At 43.3% G+C, this 17,193-nt stretch overlaps 1 protein-coding gene across 3 annotated transcripts in view; it reads left to right on the top strand.

The window, feature by feature from the left end:
• The window catches only part of LOC117254088 (zinc finger protein 536-like), a 28,674-nt gene extending 18,459 nt beyond the window's left edge, over positions 1 to 10,215 (top strand). For 2 of the 3 annotated variants that reach the window (XM_078168053.1, XM_078168054.1), the window contains exons 3-4: positions 666 to 1,583; positions 9,764 to 10,215. In XM_078168053.1, the coding sequence (XP_078024179.1) occupies positions 666 to 1,583; positions 9,764 to 9,999 (1,154 nt within the window). In that variant the 3' untranslated portion in view covers positions 10,000 to 10,215. Of the gene's footprint in view, positions 1 to 665; positions 1,584 to 5,938; positions 5,977 to 9,763 lie in introns of all 3 variants that reach the window. The other variant, XM_078168055.1, reaches the window with a different exon arrangement.
• The last annotated feature ends 6,978 nt before the right edge of the window (positions 10,216 to 17,193 follow it).

Below are 17,193 nucleotides of genomic sequence, written 5' to 3'. Positions count from 1 at the left end.
TGTAGGTAAACAGAGGGAAGAGGACATTTAAATTACCTTTAATTAAAAGTTATGTTGTGCGGGATCAAATCTCGTTTCCAGATGGATATTTTTCACTGGCTAAAAGGAGAAAAATTACCCTTTGTCATTCTCCACAATAATACACTTTGTACTTTTTGAATTATGGTTCCAACACGCCATTTTTCAAGTATGAAGCAAAAATAAACTCAGCTACAGTACATGGTGCGGTTAATCAGAACTGCTCACATGTTGGACTTCGTTATTTCTGACTGGGGAACCCACTTACTGGTTTTGATGGAATGAGGTTCTTGTCTGCGACATCTGCCTTGTTCTTGTTGCTTTGAATTTGACTGTTTATTATTTCTGGAAGAATCTTGTTTAGTGTTAACATCTTTGGGTGTATTTATTGCACATGGTGGTGGCGTCCATACTGTAAAATGATGGATCACTGGAGCTGAAAGCTGATTACAAGCTTGATTTACTGCAGGGCAGCGCTTAAATCATTCAACTCAGCCTGGTGTGGGATTGCAACATTTTTCATGTTTAGACAACAGTTGTTGGTACATACTTTCCTCACAACAGAATGCTCAGTGTGCCTCATATACACATGGTGTCCTAATTTGATTCGGATTGTATTATGTCTTTGCTCTTATTGTCTGTGCTAGGTGAGAAAGTCTACAGGTGTCCACTCTCCAGTGACTACACCGCTGCACAGACAGCCTCCCTGGGCTTCCATCTGGATCGCTACCACTTCCCCCACTGGCAAAACAGCAGGGATCTTTCGTCTCCACTGCAGCCCACCAGCAGCAGCAGCTCCAGTCCCAACCCCAAGATCAGACCGAGATCCAGGGAAGACTGGAGCCCAGCCCATTACCTTGGTCTGGAGAGCCACAGTGAGAATGCCCTGCTCATCAACAAGCAGCCCGACCTCACTGACAAAGATGCAGGTGTAGACGGCTCTATATCTGCTCAGACCAGGAAGTCCCAGTATGAGCCTTTAGATTTGTCAGTCAGGCCTGAGTCTGTCATGTCTCACTCAGGCTTATCTCCTGCTGTACTGGTACAGATGTCTGGTGTTTTTAGTAATGGACTCTCCTCCTCCATTACCCGCCGGCTACAAAGTTACTCTAATGCTGCGGCTGAACTCGGTGTGAAACCTGCATATCAGTGTGACCTTTTGGTGCAGGGAACAAAAGAAGAGATGAACGCACAGAACGCCGGCTCCACGGGTCACGATGATGAAGGTGAATTTGAGAAAACTGAAAAGGGGAGGGAGGACGACAACGATGATGCTGCCAAGTGGAAGATGCCGAAAAATAACATCCTCGAGCCAGAGGAGCTGGGACAGGCGGATTTCCAGAGCCCTGGCGAGAAGAGCAAGCCGGGACCTTGGGGCAGAGCCGTGGCTGAATCTCCCATCTCGTCTCTGGAGAACTTGACTCCAGGACAGGCAGATCAACTCCAGCACCAGGGCGGCCTGCTCTCTTTCCTCAGATCCCAGGGGAACCTGAGCGGCACACCTGCCAGCGCACACAAAGCCAGTCTGAGTGATGGGGGGAACATGGAAAAAGATGCTGCATCTGGTGAGCATCAGCTGATATATCATGTATGTTAAATGCAGCTGTCACTGTTATCAAGATGTAGCCAGGGCTGCCTCCAGATTTGAAAGTATCTATTGCCACCTAGTGGACAAGCCCGGTCCTTTCTCTCTCCTTTTATTTTACATCTTGTTATCTTCTTTCAGATGCTCTGTACCACCCCGTCTGAATGTGATAGACCACTACAGATGGCCATATACCAACGTTACAGTTGGTTAACTTAATTCTAAATATAAGTGGCTGACTTGCGTGCGTGACATTGTCAGTTGCAAGGATGCTGCTATAGAAACCCCAAAAAAGTTTTTTTGGCAGTATCTCCTCCCTCATCACCTGACAGAGGAAGTGTGAGGAGTGAGTGTGACTGTGTGAATAAATCACGCCAATTACAAACAACACACTTCCTTTATACTTATAGCACTTTAGTTTTTTTTCCCGTCTTCCCAGATCTCTGATCTCAAATAAGGGCTAAAGAAGACACAGGTGTGTGGCACTGATTACCCCTACACTTTAAAGGATGATATAATCTCCTTGTGTGATAGGTTACAAATCACCCAAGCCAATGGAAGCCCACTGATGGAGAGGCTTAAGCTCTTGTGCTGGTGTGATATGCTTGCTGAGTGCAGATTTAATAATGCTGTCTCTCAAGAGAGGGAATCCAACAGCTGGGGTCTTTGATATGCATGTATTATGAGTGCAACATGATACACCTTCCCTCTGATCCCCCTCTTATTCAGAAACTCAATATGTTCATGTGAAAGACAGGAAAGTGCCTGTCAACTCCATTAGGGATTAACATCTGTTCCCTTTCTTTATGATTCTAACAGCAAGATGTAGTTTTCTATTTGATTGTACAGATGGTTATTATAATATGCCGAAAAAGCGCCCCTCTCCTTCAACTCCTGTCACGGCCACCACGCTGTTCATGTTTCTTTCTTGTTTTTATTGAGCATTATGCCGTTTGGATTACACGAGGATATACATTTAGAAAAGCTGGCCATTTCGAGTCTCTTTGGGCAAACCTAATGTTTTAAATTCCTTTAAAAAATTGGCATCATTAAACCTTTTTTTAAACCTCAAATGCAGCATATTATACTGGGACTGCTGCTTTCTCAGCAACCTGATCAATGTATTTGTTTCTGCTTGGAGTTATTTCAAGCAACCCTTGCCTTTTGTTCACTGCAGATTGATCCTCCATATTTTTTTCCCTCTCTCCCTGAGGAGGTGGATGTCAGAGACACAATAAACACCTGTCAGTCAAACTGGACATTGAGACGAGTACCTGACATTGAGAGTCCATCGAGTGTCCTCTAAAACTGAGCTAAGCAGGTGGCCCGCCAGCCTGTCCTGTCTGCATTGCTGACCAGGTGGCTTTGTCATGGGGCTGTCTCCTGTTGCCCCCATCCTCTCCATACTGTATGGCACGTCGAGTGGCATGGTGACATATTGCCGGGCAGTTTGGACATGGAGTGATGTGTTTGTGATGACAGTTCAGGTCGGCTCCAATGTGCCAGCAGTGGTAATTGGCCAGATGGTGACCTCTGGTTGAACCTGTCTGCATGCTCATTAGTCTCACTGAGCCCTCCCTTGTGTTTTAAACAGAAACTCTCATCTCTGTGCTGCTCTGATTGAACCACTAGATGGCAACATTTACCACTTTAACAGTTGCTGCAAAGCCTCTAAACATTTCCGTACCAGGTATTATGGCATGCTTTCATTTTTCACAGGCACAATTAGGACAACTATTTTTGAGAACACAGTCATGTGGTGCCGAGGATGCCTTGAGGTTTAGAGTATTACCTAACTTCAAACCAGTTAACCAAACCAGCTGTGTCTTCTGCGACATCAGATCAGGCCTCCCAGACACATGAGAACATGTGAACATGAGAAGATCGATAAAGAAAGGATTAAGAATGAAAGAACAACAGAGGGCAGGGAGAAAGAAAAGGCCCTGATTTGAAAGGTTGAAAGGGGTGAGTCATTATCTCATTGTATGACCTCTGTGTACCCTCCGCGGAGAGGGTGACAGAGAGCGGGAGAAAAAGGGGAGAGAAAAAGGAGCGAGAAAGATCACCATAGATGGAGATAGATGGAGCGACAGCGAGGTGAAAGAGGAGCGGTAGTGTGGCTGTCTCCATGAGCAGATGTCGTTTGAGGGCAGCGAGAGGGCAGCGCGGCCTGCCTTTGTGCCGTGCTTCTCCCCATAGAGATAATGAAGGGTGGAGCACTGGGAAGGATGTGCAGTCATCACTCACTGTCTGTGTGCCATCAGAGCTCAGCCCTGTGTCATCCGTCACCATTCAGCTCCTCTGGCCCCCGTCGGCCCCGCCACTGTCATCATGGTCATTATCTCAGCCTGTGACACAACACACTCCCACCACACACACACACACACACACACACACACACACACACACACACACACACATGCATGTAGGTGCAAACATATGCTTGTGTACAAACTCACATAATTATGTATGTATATAGGGCAGGGTGTGGTTTAAAATGGTTTTATATTAGTGTCCATACAAAATATGAGTTTTAGTCTAAATAAATCTTTTCATACCTTATTTTGAGATTTTTTTGGTCAAACAAAAGGTAAATGTTGGTTACACACAATACATACAAGAACTTTGCATAAATAAAAGTCTTAAAATCAGCAAAATTATTATTTCAATCTGTAAATATCTGTTTAAGGAAAACAAAAGGAAGGAAACAATTCTGACCAGAAATGTACAGACTACGCACTATGCTACTGACACATTTCTGTCAGAAGGCTATCATAGTATACTGAGGTCACTCACAAACAGTGTTGTAATGTAACTAAGCAGGCCTGCATTTACTCAAGTACTGTATTTGAGTACAATTCTGAGGTACTTGTACTTTTCCTACCTTGCTATTTTCTACTTAACTACAGTTGCAAGACTAATATTGTATTTTTTACTCTGAAACTGATGTATTATTATAGGTTACGCTTCTCAGCAATATATACAGTAATTAAAATTAGCCCCACCTTCATATATTTAATATATATGATTCTGCATTGTGCCATTCTGCATAATGACTACTTCACTTTTGGTATTTTAAGAATATTTTAATGCTAGTACTTATGTATTTTGTACTTTTATAGTAAGATTTTGACTGCAGTATATTTACTTGTAACTTAAATTTTACAATATAGTATTGCTACTTTTTCTCAAGTAAAAGATCTGAATACTTCTTCCACCACAGGTCAAAAACTTGTACTTAAAGGAATAGTCTGACATGTTTGAAATTAAGCTTTTTCTCTTTCTTGCTGAGAGTTTGATGAGAACTCTCATATTTGTTCATAAATATAAAGCTACAGCCAGGAGGTTAGCTTAGCTAACATAAGAACCGGAAACAGGGAGAAACAGCTAACCTGGCTCTGCCTGAAGTTAGAAAAATCATCCTATCAGCACCTCTAAAGCTCACTAATAAACGCTTGTTAAATTTGTACGTAAAACTAAGCATAAAAATGACATATTGGACTCTTTCTTGTAGTGTAGTAAAGTGACTCCATCCAATAGCCAAAATAGGCATTGTACATCTGCAAGACAGATGGGGCCTATGTTACATTTTGCGTTTCATATGTTAAATTTGCATGTTTATTTTGTAGCAGATAAGTTGAAACTTTATTTTCTTTATGTTTCAGTTTGCAATTTTATGTTGTTACAACACTGTGGTTAACATGTGGTTAGGTTTAAGCGTAAAACCACTTGGTTAGGCTTAGGAAAACATAATGTTTTGGCATAATATACCCGTTTTCATCACACTAAACATGGCAGGAAATGTCCCAGAATACCTGCTTTTGTTGTTTGTCTCAAATTGTGGTCTGCTGCTGTCTGCTGCTTGCAACTGTGTCGCCTTTGTCTCACACCGTCCACCTTCCACCTGATGAGAAACTCAGCTCATACACACGTAATCTGAACTATGTCACTTTAGAAATGTTGATATGATATAATGAAATGCACAAATGTTACATAGCCTATCTGTGGTTTGCAGGAAAGCACAATGAAAAACATTTTAATCTGGCGACTAGGCTGAGCAACTTTGCTACAAAAAAGACTGATGAGACAAGAAACACAAGTGGTCAAACGATCATTAAGCACCATAAAAACTCCCAGGTTAGCTTTACTTTTTTGAACGACAAAGTATAAGGTAAATAAAAATCCATTAATGTCTCTAGACTGACTTCCTGGTTCATCTCTAACCTAAAGCATACATACTATAGTTGTGTGATTTTCCTCAGATAATCTGGCTGTACTGTTAGCTTGTTTACAATCTGTCTGACTGCCCGTGTTTCTTGTCTCACTTCGTTATAGTGATGTTGCCGCGTTCCCAGATCTCAGCAATTACTTTGGTGAGTATGATGATATCATAACAGATGTAAATGATGGCCAAAATCACATAAGGCCCAAGTTGTAATAAAGCAGAACTGTCCTTTAATGGAGTCCAATGTCAGCATTATACAGAGTCAAAGTCAGTAATCACTCATTCTGTTTTTCTTCCTTCACTCTTTCTCTCAACACCACACAATCCCACCCCTCTCATTTCCTGTCCAGTCTATTTGTGCATCCCTGTGTGTGTGTGTGTGTGTCTGTGTATTAGTGTGAGTGTGTGTGGCTGGTCTGAAGCTGTGGCTCGAGCAGCCTATGAATGGAGGATCATGTGGTGAAGAGATGGATGGCTCCGAGCCCACTGCTGTCTCCTCTAATTGTAAAATATTAGTTACATTAGACTGTGGCCTGTGATTAATGGAACTTATTTGGAGGTTGCCCTCTCTTGGACCTCCCCTCTCCTCTGGTGGGAGGGGAGAAAGAACAGCAGACCCAGGGAGACGTTGAGGAGGGAGAGAAAGAAAGGCGATAGAGGCGGGGGGGGGGGGGGGGGGGGGGGGGGGGCGAGAGCAGGGCAACAAGCAACTGATGTAGACGCAAGACCTTTTGGCTTATTATTAACTGACTTTATGAAAGTGTAATGGGCTACAGGATTGTTCACATCGTCCGAGTGCATTTACAAGACTTTAACAAGATTGAGGGAAATCTGGTCAGCCTCTCAGGTTACAATGGATGTGTAAGATTTTGGAAAGGAGGATTTTTTTTAGTTCCCTATGTGCTCATTTTATTAGACAGCAACTGAAAGGAACAGTGTGTAAGGTTTAGGGAGATTTAGTGGCATCTAGCGACGAAGACTGCAGATTGCGACCAGCTGCATCTTCTCCTGGGTAGAATTGCTGCAGTGTTCATTGTTCAGGAGGTTTTTACTGGTAGCCAAATTATCCGCAGAGGTCTCTTTGTCTCCAAAACAAACAGACCAGGTGATTAAAACTGGTGAAAACACAGAATAAAACAATTTCATGTTACAAATCAGTGTTTTTCCAATGCTGTTTGGCACATTTGAGATGAGTTGCTAGTCCAGCACCTGCTAGTGTGTGCTCACCTTTTTTGTCTGATAACATAAAATCTAGACACCCAGGAAGTTTCCACCAGGAGCCGAATTATCCACAGAAACAAACAAAACAAACACAGCAGGTGATTTAAACTGGTAAAAACATTGAATAAATCAGTATCACATTTAAAAAAAAACAGTGTTTTCCAATGCTTTCATTGCAGAAGGGCTTCTAACTGAAATGGTTATATTGAGAGCCAGTGTTTGGTTTGTCCATGCTGGGTTACTTTAGAAACATAGCCAGGCAACATGGCAATCTGCGTTGACAAGGACCTGCTCCCTATGTAGATATAAACGACTCATTTTAAGGTAATGAAAACAAAATGATTCGTATTTTCAGGTGATTTTACACTAAAAACAACATACTAATCATATTATATTCTGTTTCTGCCAATATATTCTCCCTAAATCCTACACACTGGACCTTTAATAAGTGAGATTTTTTTGCCGTCCAATCCCATTTCCTGTTTTTGACTTCGATTGATTGAGGCTTGGAGGAGTTTAAGTGAGACAGGTGGAGTTTAACACCACAAACTGCTCTTCTTTTACTATTGTTCCTCCCAGACAGCTCCCCCTCCCTCCCTCAATAAGTCTACTCTCTCTAACTCTCTCTCTCTCTCTCTCACACACACACACACACACACACAAGCGCGCGCACACACACACCCCTCTGTGCCATCCTGATGATATTCAGATGTGTCAGGCCTTATCCTCTCTCTGACTGGTGTGTGAATGCCTGTGTGTGTGTCCTTTACGGCCATCAGGTTATTATACACCAACAGATGGAGCATTACCTTTTATTGCTCACACCGTCTGTGAGTTTTCCCACTTTTCCCCCCCAAAAACACCTTTTTTATGTAGATGTGAAAGCGAGTGTTCAGCTGCGTACAGCTGTCTCGGCTGTGATGAGGAGCATGATAGAGAGGAAGAGGCGAGGGTGGGGTGAAAAGGCTGAGACAGCCCTCAGTTTTTGGGAAGTGATGTCAAATGACATCAGCACATAATGGTTTACTGTAACCATGAATCACAGAAAAACACATTAGAGTGTTAGACAGAGGGGAAAAGAGAAAGTCATTATATGAGGTAACATCTCAAAAATAGCACAGCAGTGAACAAGGACACATGGCTGTCTAGGTAGACAGGTAAATGACTCATCCAGCACGCTTTTTGTTTTGATCTTAGCTGCACCTTTGGGCTTTGGTGTCATACTGATTTTTATTGAGGTCAGGTAAACTTCTGGAAGCTATTAACGGTATGCTTTGTTGTTTGCATCATAAAGGTACACTCTGTGCTAATGTCATGTTGGTTCACAATGTTTGTAGTGGAGTTATGTAGCGGGCGCTAAAGAGGGGGACAGACAGGAAGTTTTGGCATGCCTTGCCTCCCAGCTGCAGACGTCTGTCATTCCTCAACTCAACACTTGTGTGTGTGTATGTTTATTTGTGTGTGTGTGTGTGTGTGTGTGTGTGTCTGAGGGCTTGTGTTTGTGTTGTGAGCAGGAAATATGTTACAATGAATTAGAACTGGCTGGCCTTTTCATAAAAACCTGTCAGTCCATGAAGTGTCACAGTGTTATGATAAAGAGTGTTAGAAATAGCAAATTGTTATGAGGCCACGTCAGTGTCACACTTTTAAACTGTTTCTTTATTTCGACATTTTCCTACAAAACCACAATGACTTAAATGAATACTTCGCCTACAAACTGACCATTTGTATATAAATTACTCACCCTGTGTTTTCTTGAATATGTAAAGAAAATATTTCTTTTTCTACGCCCCCAAGGCGAACGAATAATCCAAAAACGGTAAACATCTTGATGAAGTGAATGAAAGGGGGGTCGCATTTAACAATAGCAAAACTATATGAAAACATCCATTTACAAACTCTAAGGCAACTGGTGTAGTATAATCCAAGTCTCATTTATCCAGCCATTAAACACTACATTGTACAAGTAGCACGCCTGGGCAAGTGCTTGCCCAGGCGTGCTACTTGTTTACGCAAAAGTATTTCAAATAGTAAGGTTTTAGCAAAATGCACATGTTTTGAAAGTACTGAGCAAATGACTGGATAAATGAGACTTGAATTATACTGCTCGAGTTGTGTAAAAAATGGAAGTTTTGATATAGTTTTGCTGTTGTTAAACATCGTCCCCCTTTACTTCAGTTCTACTTCCAATTTTTGCCGTTTTTGGATTCTTCGTTCACCATTAAGACATGCAAGACAAACAAAATTTTCTCCACGAATTCAAGGTAACACAGGATGAGTAATTGATATACAGTTGGTAATTTCATGGGTGAAGTATTCCTTTAAGCACACTATAATGAATTGGAAACTTGTCTGAACCCCATTGAAACTCCAGTGTTTGTGTGTGGTGTTATTTCCCTCTATGGTATTTCACAGCTTACTTAAAGTTTAACTTCTCACCTGCCTGATGACATCTGGTTTCGAATACTGGAAAACAATGATATTGTATTTAATATCCAGAATTATAAACATTCATTTATCATAGATCATAGTCTCACCCTGCTCATTTTCACAAGGGTTTTGTATGAACAGAAATCTGCACTGAACCATTTGTTAAAGTTTTGTTTAGAGCCAGAGCTGTCTGTTTTAATTTGACTGGCCCACAGTGGTGTGAGTATTGTAACTGTATCAGTATTAAGTCTGTTTTTTCTGTCTGCCCTTTTTGTCTCTCCCAGCTCGGAAACCATTCCAGTGCAGGTACTGCCCCTACAGCGCCTCCCAGAAGGGCAACCTGAAGACCCATGTCCTCTGTGTCCACCGCAAGCCCTTTGACAACAGCCTCTACCCCGACCGCCGCCTCCGACGCTCGCACGCGCCCCAGAGGCCCTCCATATTGCCTCAGAGCCTCACAGGAGATAATCGCGCACCAGGAAGAGACCAGATCGGCATGACATCACTCTGTGGGACTTGATGTTGTCATGGCAACAGCAGATACAGACAGTTATGGTTATTGTTTTAGCTTCACCTCGAAGGGATTAGGATGATTGAAATTGTTAAAAAAGAAAAAAGAAGTTAACAACCAACCTTGATGTACATTCCAGTGTTTACTTGAAGAGCCACAGTACGTATTTATCTGTAGCAAAGAAGCTGCCTATAATAATAATAAAGTCCATTGTGATGTGAAAGTGTAACGAGGGGCATTTAGTGCCGTTCATTTTGTCAAAAGTGTCCAAACGATTCAGTTGTGTTTACATGCATCTATCAGTTCAACACTTGTCTGATAGGGAGAATGTACCGTGCCTGCCCAAAGCACTTGTTCTTTCATCCAGTAAATACCCTGTGTTACATTTTTTGTAAATATCGCTCGATTTCCCTTCCAGTCCAGAAGTCTTGTCTATCTGTCAGGATATGGTGCCAGATGTTCGGGCTTTAATCGCGGCAGATGTAATGAAGTAGAATGTTGCACATCGGAGCTTCCATTTGTTCTGGATTCCACTCCAGGGAGAAAGCCTCTCTCACATATAATTATTGCCCATTAACTCCTATGCTTCATGCCCTCGTGCTGGAACAATGCTCAATTAAGGGGAACCAAGGAAATGGAAAAACTGCAGAGATGCATTGATAGTACATTCAAATCCTTCTTTTTTCTACTCTTTTTGTAAATTGAGTGGAACCACCCATGTGTGCATTTACCAGATCTGCCCACTAGTATGAAATAGGCCCAATCAACATGGCTATTGTATGCTGCTACTGCCATGTATGGTAATTTTAGCATGATCTGAGCCGCCTCAGCCTCCCGTGCCAAAAGTCTGCCTGTACATCCAGAGATCACCTTGGGCAGCTGTGTGCCTGTTCAGCCGGGGCCTTGTAGCCACAGCGATGTGACTTTGACTGACAGTCGGCCTGACAACTCCATTCATGCGCCACCTGCTAGCTGTCAATCAGGGTGGCCATCCTGGGGCTATTGACGGAGCTGTCAGCCTGTGTGAGATGTGTCTGTCAAAGCCCACCCACTCTGCCACTCTGTCTCCGTGCCTGGGCAGTCTGACATTCGTTTACTGTCCCCCTTCCATCCCTTCCATCTCTCTCTCTTTCTTCCACTCTCTGTCTGTCCGTCTCCTGCCTGTTTCCCTTCAGAGACACGCCAGCCCCTTAATCCCCGATCCAATCACAGATTCTTTGGGTACACATTTGTCATCCTCAAACCCTCTGGTTTTTGTAATGGAGTGCTTCACAAACACTTCGGCAGGTGACTCAGGCCTGATATACATGTGGTTTGGCATCTTGTATTTCTGTGTACACCAACAGCACTATGCCACTGTACCTATCCTTTTTCTCTCTTTTTTTCCCCTTAAATTTCTCTCTCCTCCTTCTTCCTCCTCCTCCTCTGCTCACTCACCCTTCATCTCTCTGCCTGACAGGTGACAAGGTCTGGGCCTCCAGCTGACTGGCTAATCGGAGACCTGTCATACCTGTCAATAGTTTTCCAGAGCCATGCCAAGCCAGATCAGGCTGGACCAGACCATCCTGCGAGTTGACCAAGGGCACAGAGTTTTGCGGTGGGTGGAGGAAATGCTCCAAAAAACTCACAGCGTTGTAAAAATTCTGTCACTTGTACCCCTCCAACAGCCCTCTGGATATGGATCATCCCCTAAGGCCTCATCCTGTCAAACCTCCTAATTAAGCGCAGTTTCCCTTAAAGCAGGGCCCTTTAATTAATGCTTCGGAAGTTTGTTAATTACTCCTAACGGTGATGAATGTTTTAGTTAACGTCTCACAACCATAGTCAATGTCATGCTTAGGCTTTCTGCTGCTTTGTAAGCGCTCGTCTTTCTGTCGTACAGCCCTGTTTTTTTGGGGGGGTTTTTTCATCGCTCCCAGTGTTGTTTTACGTTTGAAGTCAAGGACTCATCGTGTCATCGCTTTATCTAAAAAGGCAGATCAGATTCTGTCATGCCTTCACAGCCTGATTGGCTTGACAGACAAGCGAAATACACAGAAGCCAAATTTCCTGTATTTTATCCAGCTAAGCTTTGGCTCACCTTGACCTTTTTTGCTGAGAATGACATCCTGTTTACCTGCAGTAAATCAATCCTCATTCTCTGACACCTATAAATAACTTCTCCTCTGGAGAAAAGGTGGACATGCCATTTCATACGTCTAGCTGTCATCGTGTCGTTTTTAATTGATGTTATGTGACATGTTGATGTGAAAGTTAAGTTTTGAAACATGCAAAGTTGCTAAAAACGGCCACTGTTTTTCTTTTTCTTTACTTTCCACCACGAAAACGATCACCATAATCTTCTGTTTTCTTCTTGTTTCCCCTCGCCTTCATGCTCCTCGTCATAATCCCTCTTATCATTATTACTATTTACAGTTGCTTATCTGCAGACCATGTTTGAGGTCTCTTTCTCAGCCTCATTGAGAGAGGCGGGCCATGTACAGCTAATCAGCCTGAATAAGTAAAGGAAACAGTTTGACAGGCCAGGTAATGAGAAGTAATGAATCACTAATCACAGTCTCTTACAACCCTTGGAGCACAGATGAAAAATTAAAGGTAATTAGCTTGCACAGTTGTGAAAACAATATTTAAGACTGTTGGCATCACATGGCACAGACTTAACAGATTTTCTCCGCCGACAACATACATCAACACAGCGCTGAAGTCCTAATATCAAGCTGTTATTGGAAAAGCTTTCTCGGTGTAATTTTAGTGACTGATCTGATCAGGGTATACAAGTCTCCCTTTTTTTCCCTCTCGCGCAGGCAATCTTGCCAAAATGCAAGCATGAAAAATGTTTCACTTAGTTTTTCCCTTAGGATTTTCTCGACAGAGGAAAAGAAGGAACACGCCAGCAACATGCTCCCGAGACTCAGCTTTGGTAAAAGTAACACTGAGGAACAGCAGAGTGTGAGATAATATTCATTCTCTACCTCGCACACACATGTATAGAGTGAAGGGTAATTCAGAGACATGTGGTCAGAGCTGTGAACCCTCTGCAGCTCTCCGTGGTTCCTGCGCCTGACAGCAGAGTGAGGGATGCTTTGACAGGGCCCGTGTTTGACAAGTCTGCGTGAGACTCAAAGTACAGGATCCAGACATGGGCTGTCAGTCAAAGCCGGTGCATCTCCCAGCTGAGATGTGCCAGTTTAGTCACAGTTACAAAGGAACTAATATGCGTTAACTGGAGCAAGGCACACATATGGGCCTGGTAGAGCCCTGTGTCCCGAGGCTGGGATTGAACGGATGCCAAAGAACATAAGCCCAAGATATAAAAAGAATTACAAGGGGACAAATAAAACATGGGGATTATGTCAGTGTGAGAAATGGAGGCGTTGTAATTCTGCATGTGTGCCGGCTCGCCTCTCCTGTTTCAGCATCCAGGGCCTATGGGCTGTAGCCCCGCAGTCCTGCACCTGTGCTCCGAGGATCCAGGAGCTTTAGAGACAGAATGGAGAGGAGGCTGTTATACTGTATGTATCAGAGAGGGGGGGGGGAAAGAGGGAGGGTTGGAAGAGAAAAGTGGGACAGGACAGACTGATTGGGGGTGTTGGAGGCAGTAATCAGGCCCCAGAACGCTGTATCTGCCAAATCAGATGCCTGCACCCATGTTTTGAGTTTTAGGCGTACGTGTAGAGGAATAACCCCCCTCATATCGTACAATACACATGTTCAGTTAAATACCAATGACAGGAAGTGACTAGATTTAAGCCCACAGCTACTCCCCTGCTCAGCCGCTCGTGTCGTGTTATCGCCCAAAGTTCATTTGAGTTTCAAGCTTCCTCCCTCTCTCTCTTTCTCTCTCTTTTCCCCCCTCTCTTTGCTTTCCGCTGAAAAGACCTGTCTCGCATAACAAACAATTGCACCAAACTCCATTAAAATCACTTCATGGGGATGTGATAGTGCCTCAAGTTAAAGGCTGTAATTGAAAAGCATTTGACAAACCACGCACCGCAAAGCGACAATAGACAAGCTGTGATTCTCACTTGAGTTATTCAGTGGAAATGATTATCATCATTTCATTCTGTGCCCTGCACAACTTGCTTGAATAGTGCGTCTCTAAAACAGTGATTCTCGGATTTGTTCATGCTAACGATCTTCAGATGGATAGACGCCCAGATAATGATTTCCTTTTTCACCACGAGTCAGTATGTAACGGCCGCTGGAACCTATACACAGGATCGCTGATGAAATAAAAAGCTTAAATGAGCTAGTTTTGGATCTTTTTTTTTTTTTTTGATCTGATGACATCTAAGCAGGGCTCCCTGAATGCCATTTTGACAACTTACTGTTCTCCAACCTGCACTGAAGCGCAGTGTAACCAGTCAAACCCTAAGAAGTGGAAAGTCTCCCTGGGAAGATGCTCCCGTCCATTGATTTGAAGTGACAGCCACATCCTTGACAAACACACCTGTCATTGTTCAAGTCACATCACATTTTCAGTTTCATAGACAGAAGACAGTAGAGGTGTGCAGGTGTGTGTGTGTATATGTGTATGTGTGTGTGTGTGCGTGTGTGTGTGTGTTTATGCACATGTGAGCATGAGTGCCCATAAGAAAGTTTCTTCATCCCTTTTTTCTTTTTTTTTTTTTTTTTTGCAGATAGATACTTCCACTCTGCTCCAGCTGTTGTTCAGGAACACAGCCAGATTCTTTCATTGGCTTCTTCAGCCGATGTTTATGAAACAAGACATCTGGTGTATTTATTTTCAAACAGAAAATGGATTTAATGTGCCAGAACCTGCTGACCATCACTCTGTGTGTGTATAACTTAGTGTCGCTGAGCTGGTCAGAGAATCTCCTCTCTGTGTGTCTCTGCAGTGGCGTGGCAAGTTTTTGGTGGGGGAGGGGCTGGTTATGGGGACTGAGAGGGGGGGTGGGGGGGTGGAGGGTGATGAGCTGCTGCAATAATAAGCAGATTTTAATGATTTACTATAAATCAGCAGCCGAGGCCTCTGCTTGGGGAGACTGAGGGGGATGACAGCTCCTGACTCACACACCTCGCAAATGCCTTGCTGATGATGTGTGTGCGCTTCAGATCATCAATCACTGAGTGCGCACACACACGCACGCAGACATCCCGCTTTTACAAAAACATGCTTTCAACACACGTACACAGGTGCACAAGCGCACACACACACACACACACACACACACACACATGTGCGGCCACACACATGTTCCTTGTCTCTAATGTCTCCTCTGCTGTGGCAGGGGACAAATCAATCACGGGTACAGAAGTTCAAGGGGGTAAGAGATTGTCTGGTCCGTTTTTCCCTATGCTATTGATCCCATTTTACTGGCATCATCGCCAAGCTGTCTCGCAAACCCCGAGATGGCGATGGATTGAAAGTGGATGATTGAGAGAGGAGGTAGGGTGACATTCACTGTAATCTCAGCCCTCCACCACCCACACCCCTACCCCCAACCCCGCCCTTCTCCTCACACACAGACAAATCCAATGACATTGAAAGTTAGCATTGTAGCAGGAGTTTTTTGGAGCAGATAGAATCAGGCCCATCAGCTTCAATCTGCACTATCTCGCAGTGAAGGAAACACACTTGGCAGAGATTAACAGTGGTTTTTTTGTTTTCCTGCCTCTTTGCATTCCTTCTCCAGCCGTCATACCGCACGTCTGAGTGTCTGAAGGTGTTGTGCCGTCTCCCCGTTCTTCGAATTTGATGAAAAAGACATTGGAGAGAACACCTCCTGACAGCACATCCCAAAGTGTGTGGGAGATGCAGAAAGAGTGACACAGAGCATTTCTCTAAAATCTCAAAATGAGGCTCATGTGGAAAACACTGACGCATGCTTTGATTTCCTCATAAGAGCTCGCGGAGTTTCCTTATCTCTCATGTCTAAACAAATGAGGGGGAATTTTCCCAGTAAAGGATGGAGAGCCGTCTGGTGCGCGAGCAGCGAAAGCAATACTGTTGAAGGCGTCCGAGGGATCACAAGAATAACATGTTGCAAACAGATTTTCAAAGAGACAATCGTTTCTACAGAATTCTGTCAAGTACTTATTGCACTGTCTTCCAGTCAAGTGTGTCAGATGATACACTGAGATGATGAAAAATATAAGACACAGAACAGATATTTAGATTTGTCAAATTTCATATCCGTGCTGATATATTCCAAAGAATTACGGATGTATTTACAGTAAGGTATCCTACTGTCTATCATGTTTATAGGAGCTGTTTGCTTGCACTTCATCAGAAAGTTCATTTTGTGTCAATAATTAAAACCATCCAATCTGCTACAGTAAATTGCACCGAACACGTACAGTAGTTTGTACCCTTTGGCACAAAGTTTCCCAACGTAAACCCCTAATGCCAATATAGCTCGAATTATTTACCTTCAGTATTACAATGCAAACCTCAAGCGACGATGAAGCTCAAATCATTCACCGCACTATTAGTACCAGTATATCACCGTCAGGCTGTTTATCACATTATATCTACATTATGATGATGCACAAGTTTAATTACAGATAGATGGATGCTTCATTCATCTTTCCTGCTGCTGACGTCTTGATTAAAAATGTTTAAAGGATTATCTATGGGACTCCTATTTGTGTCCTTGTGTTTGTCTTTTCAACTTTCATCCACTCGCCTGATTTATTCCCCTTGTCTATAAATAAGTAGACAGGGTGCATGTGATGGATTAGTCTGTTGACATTGTACCAACTGCAGGTAAACAATTACTATTCATGCTTCATCGTCACGGGAATCTATACCAGGATACTGCCACTTAGCAAGGGACAAAAGGTTAGGTTGCGAGCTATTGTTCTGCATTTGGTCAAATGTCATTCATTTTCAGAATCAGCGGCAATAACAGAAAAAAATTGAAGTTTTGGGAGGTGTGAGGGATTTAGCTGACGCTGTCCAATCTAGAAGCCCTTGATGTGAAAACCCTTTTCCTGGAATCGGATGAGTCTTTCAATCAACAGCAGGCCTGTTTTAAAATCAGTGCAATATGGCCAGTGTATCTGGACTATGAGTATCCTTTTACGTTGTGAAATGCACACTAGTTTACGACCACATCCAGCCTCTCCTCGCACGTCATTCATTGTTTATTCAGAACCCAGTGTTGCTCCAACCCCTCAGCCCCTGTGGGCTGGATCAGTCTGCGGTCATTATGCTGATATGAGCAGTGAGTCACTGGG

The sequence above is a fragment of the Epinephelus lanceolatus genome, chromosome 5 (assembly GCF_041903045.1).
Source record: "Epinephelus lanceolatus isolate andai-2023 chromosome 5, ASM4190304v1, whole genome shotgun sequence".
Lineage (NCBI taxonomy): Eukaryota > Metazoa > Chordata > Actinopteri > Perciformes > Serranidae > Epinephelus > Epinephelus lanceolatus.
Note: the sequence above shows the minus strand (reverse complement) of the source record. Positions and strands in the feature narration are given on the sequence as shown.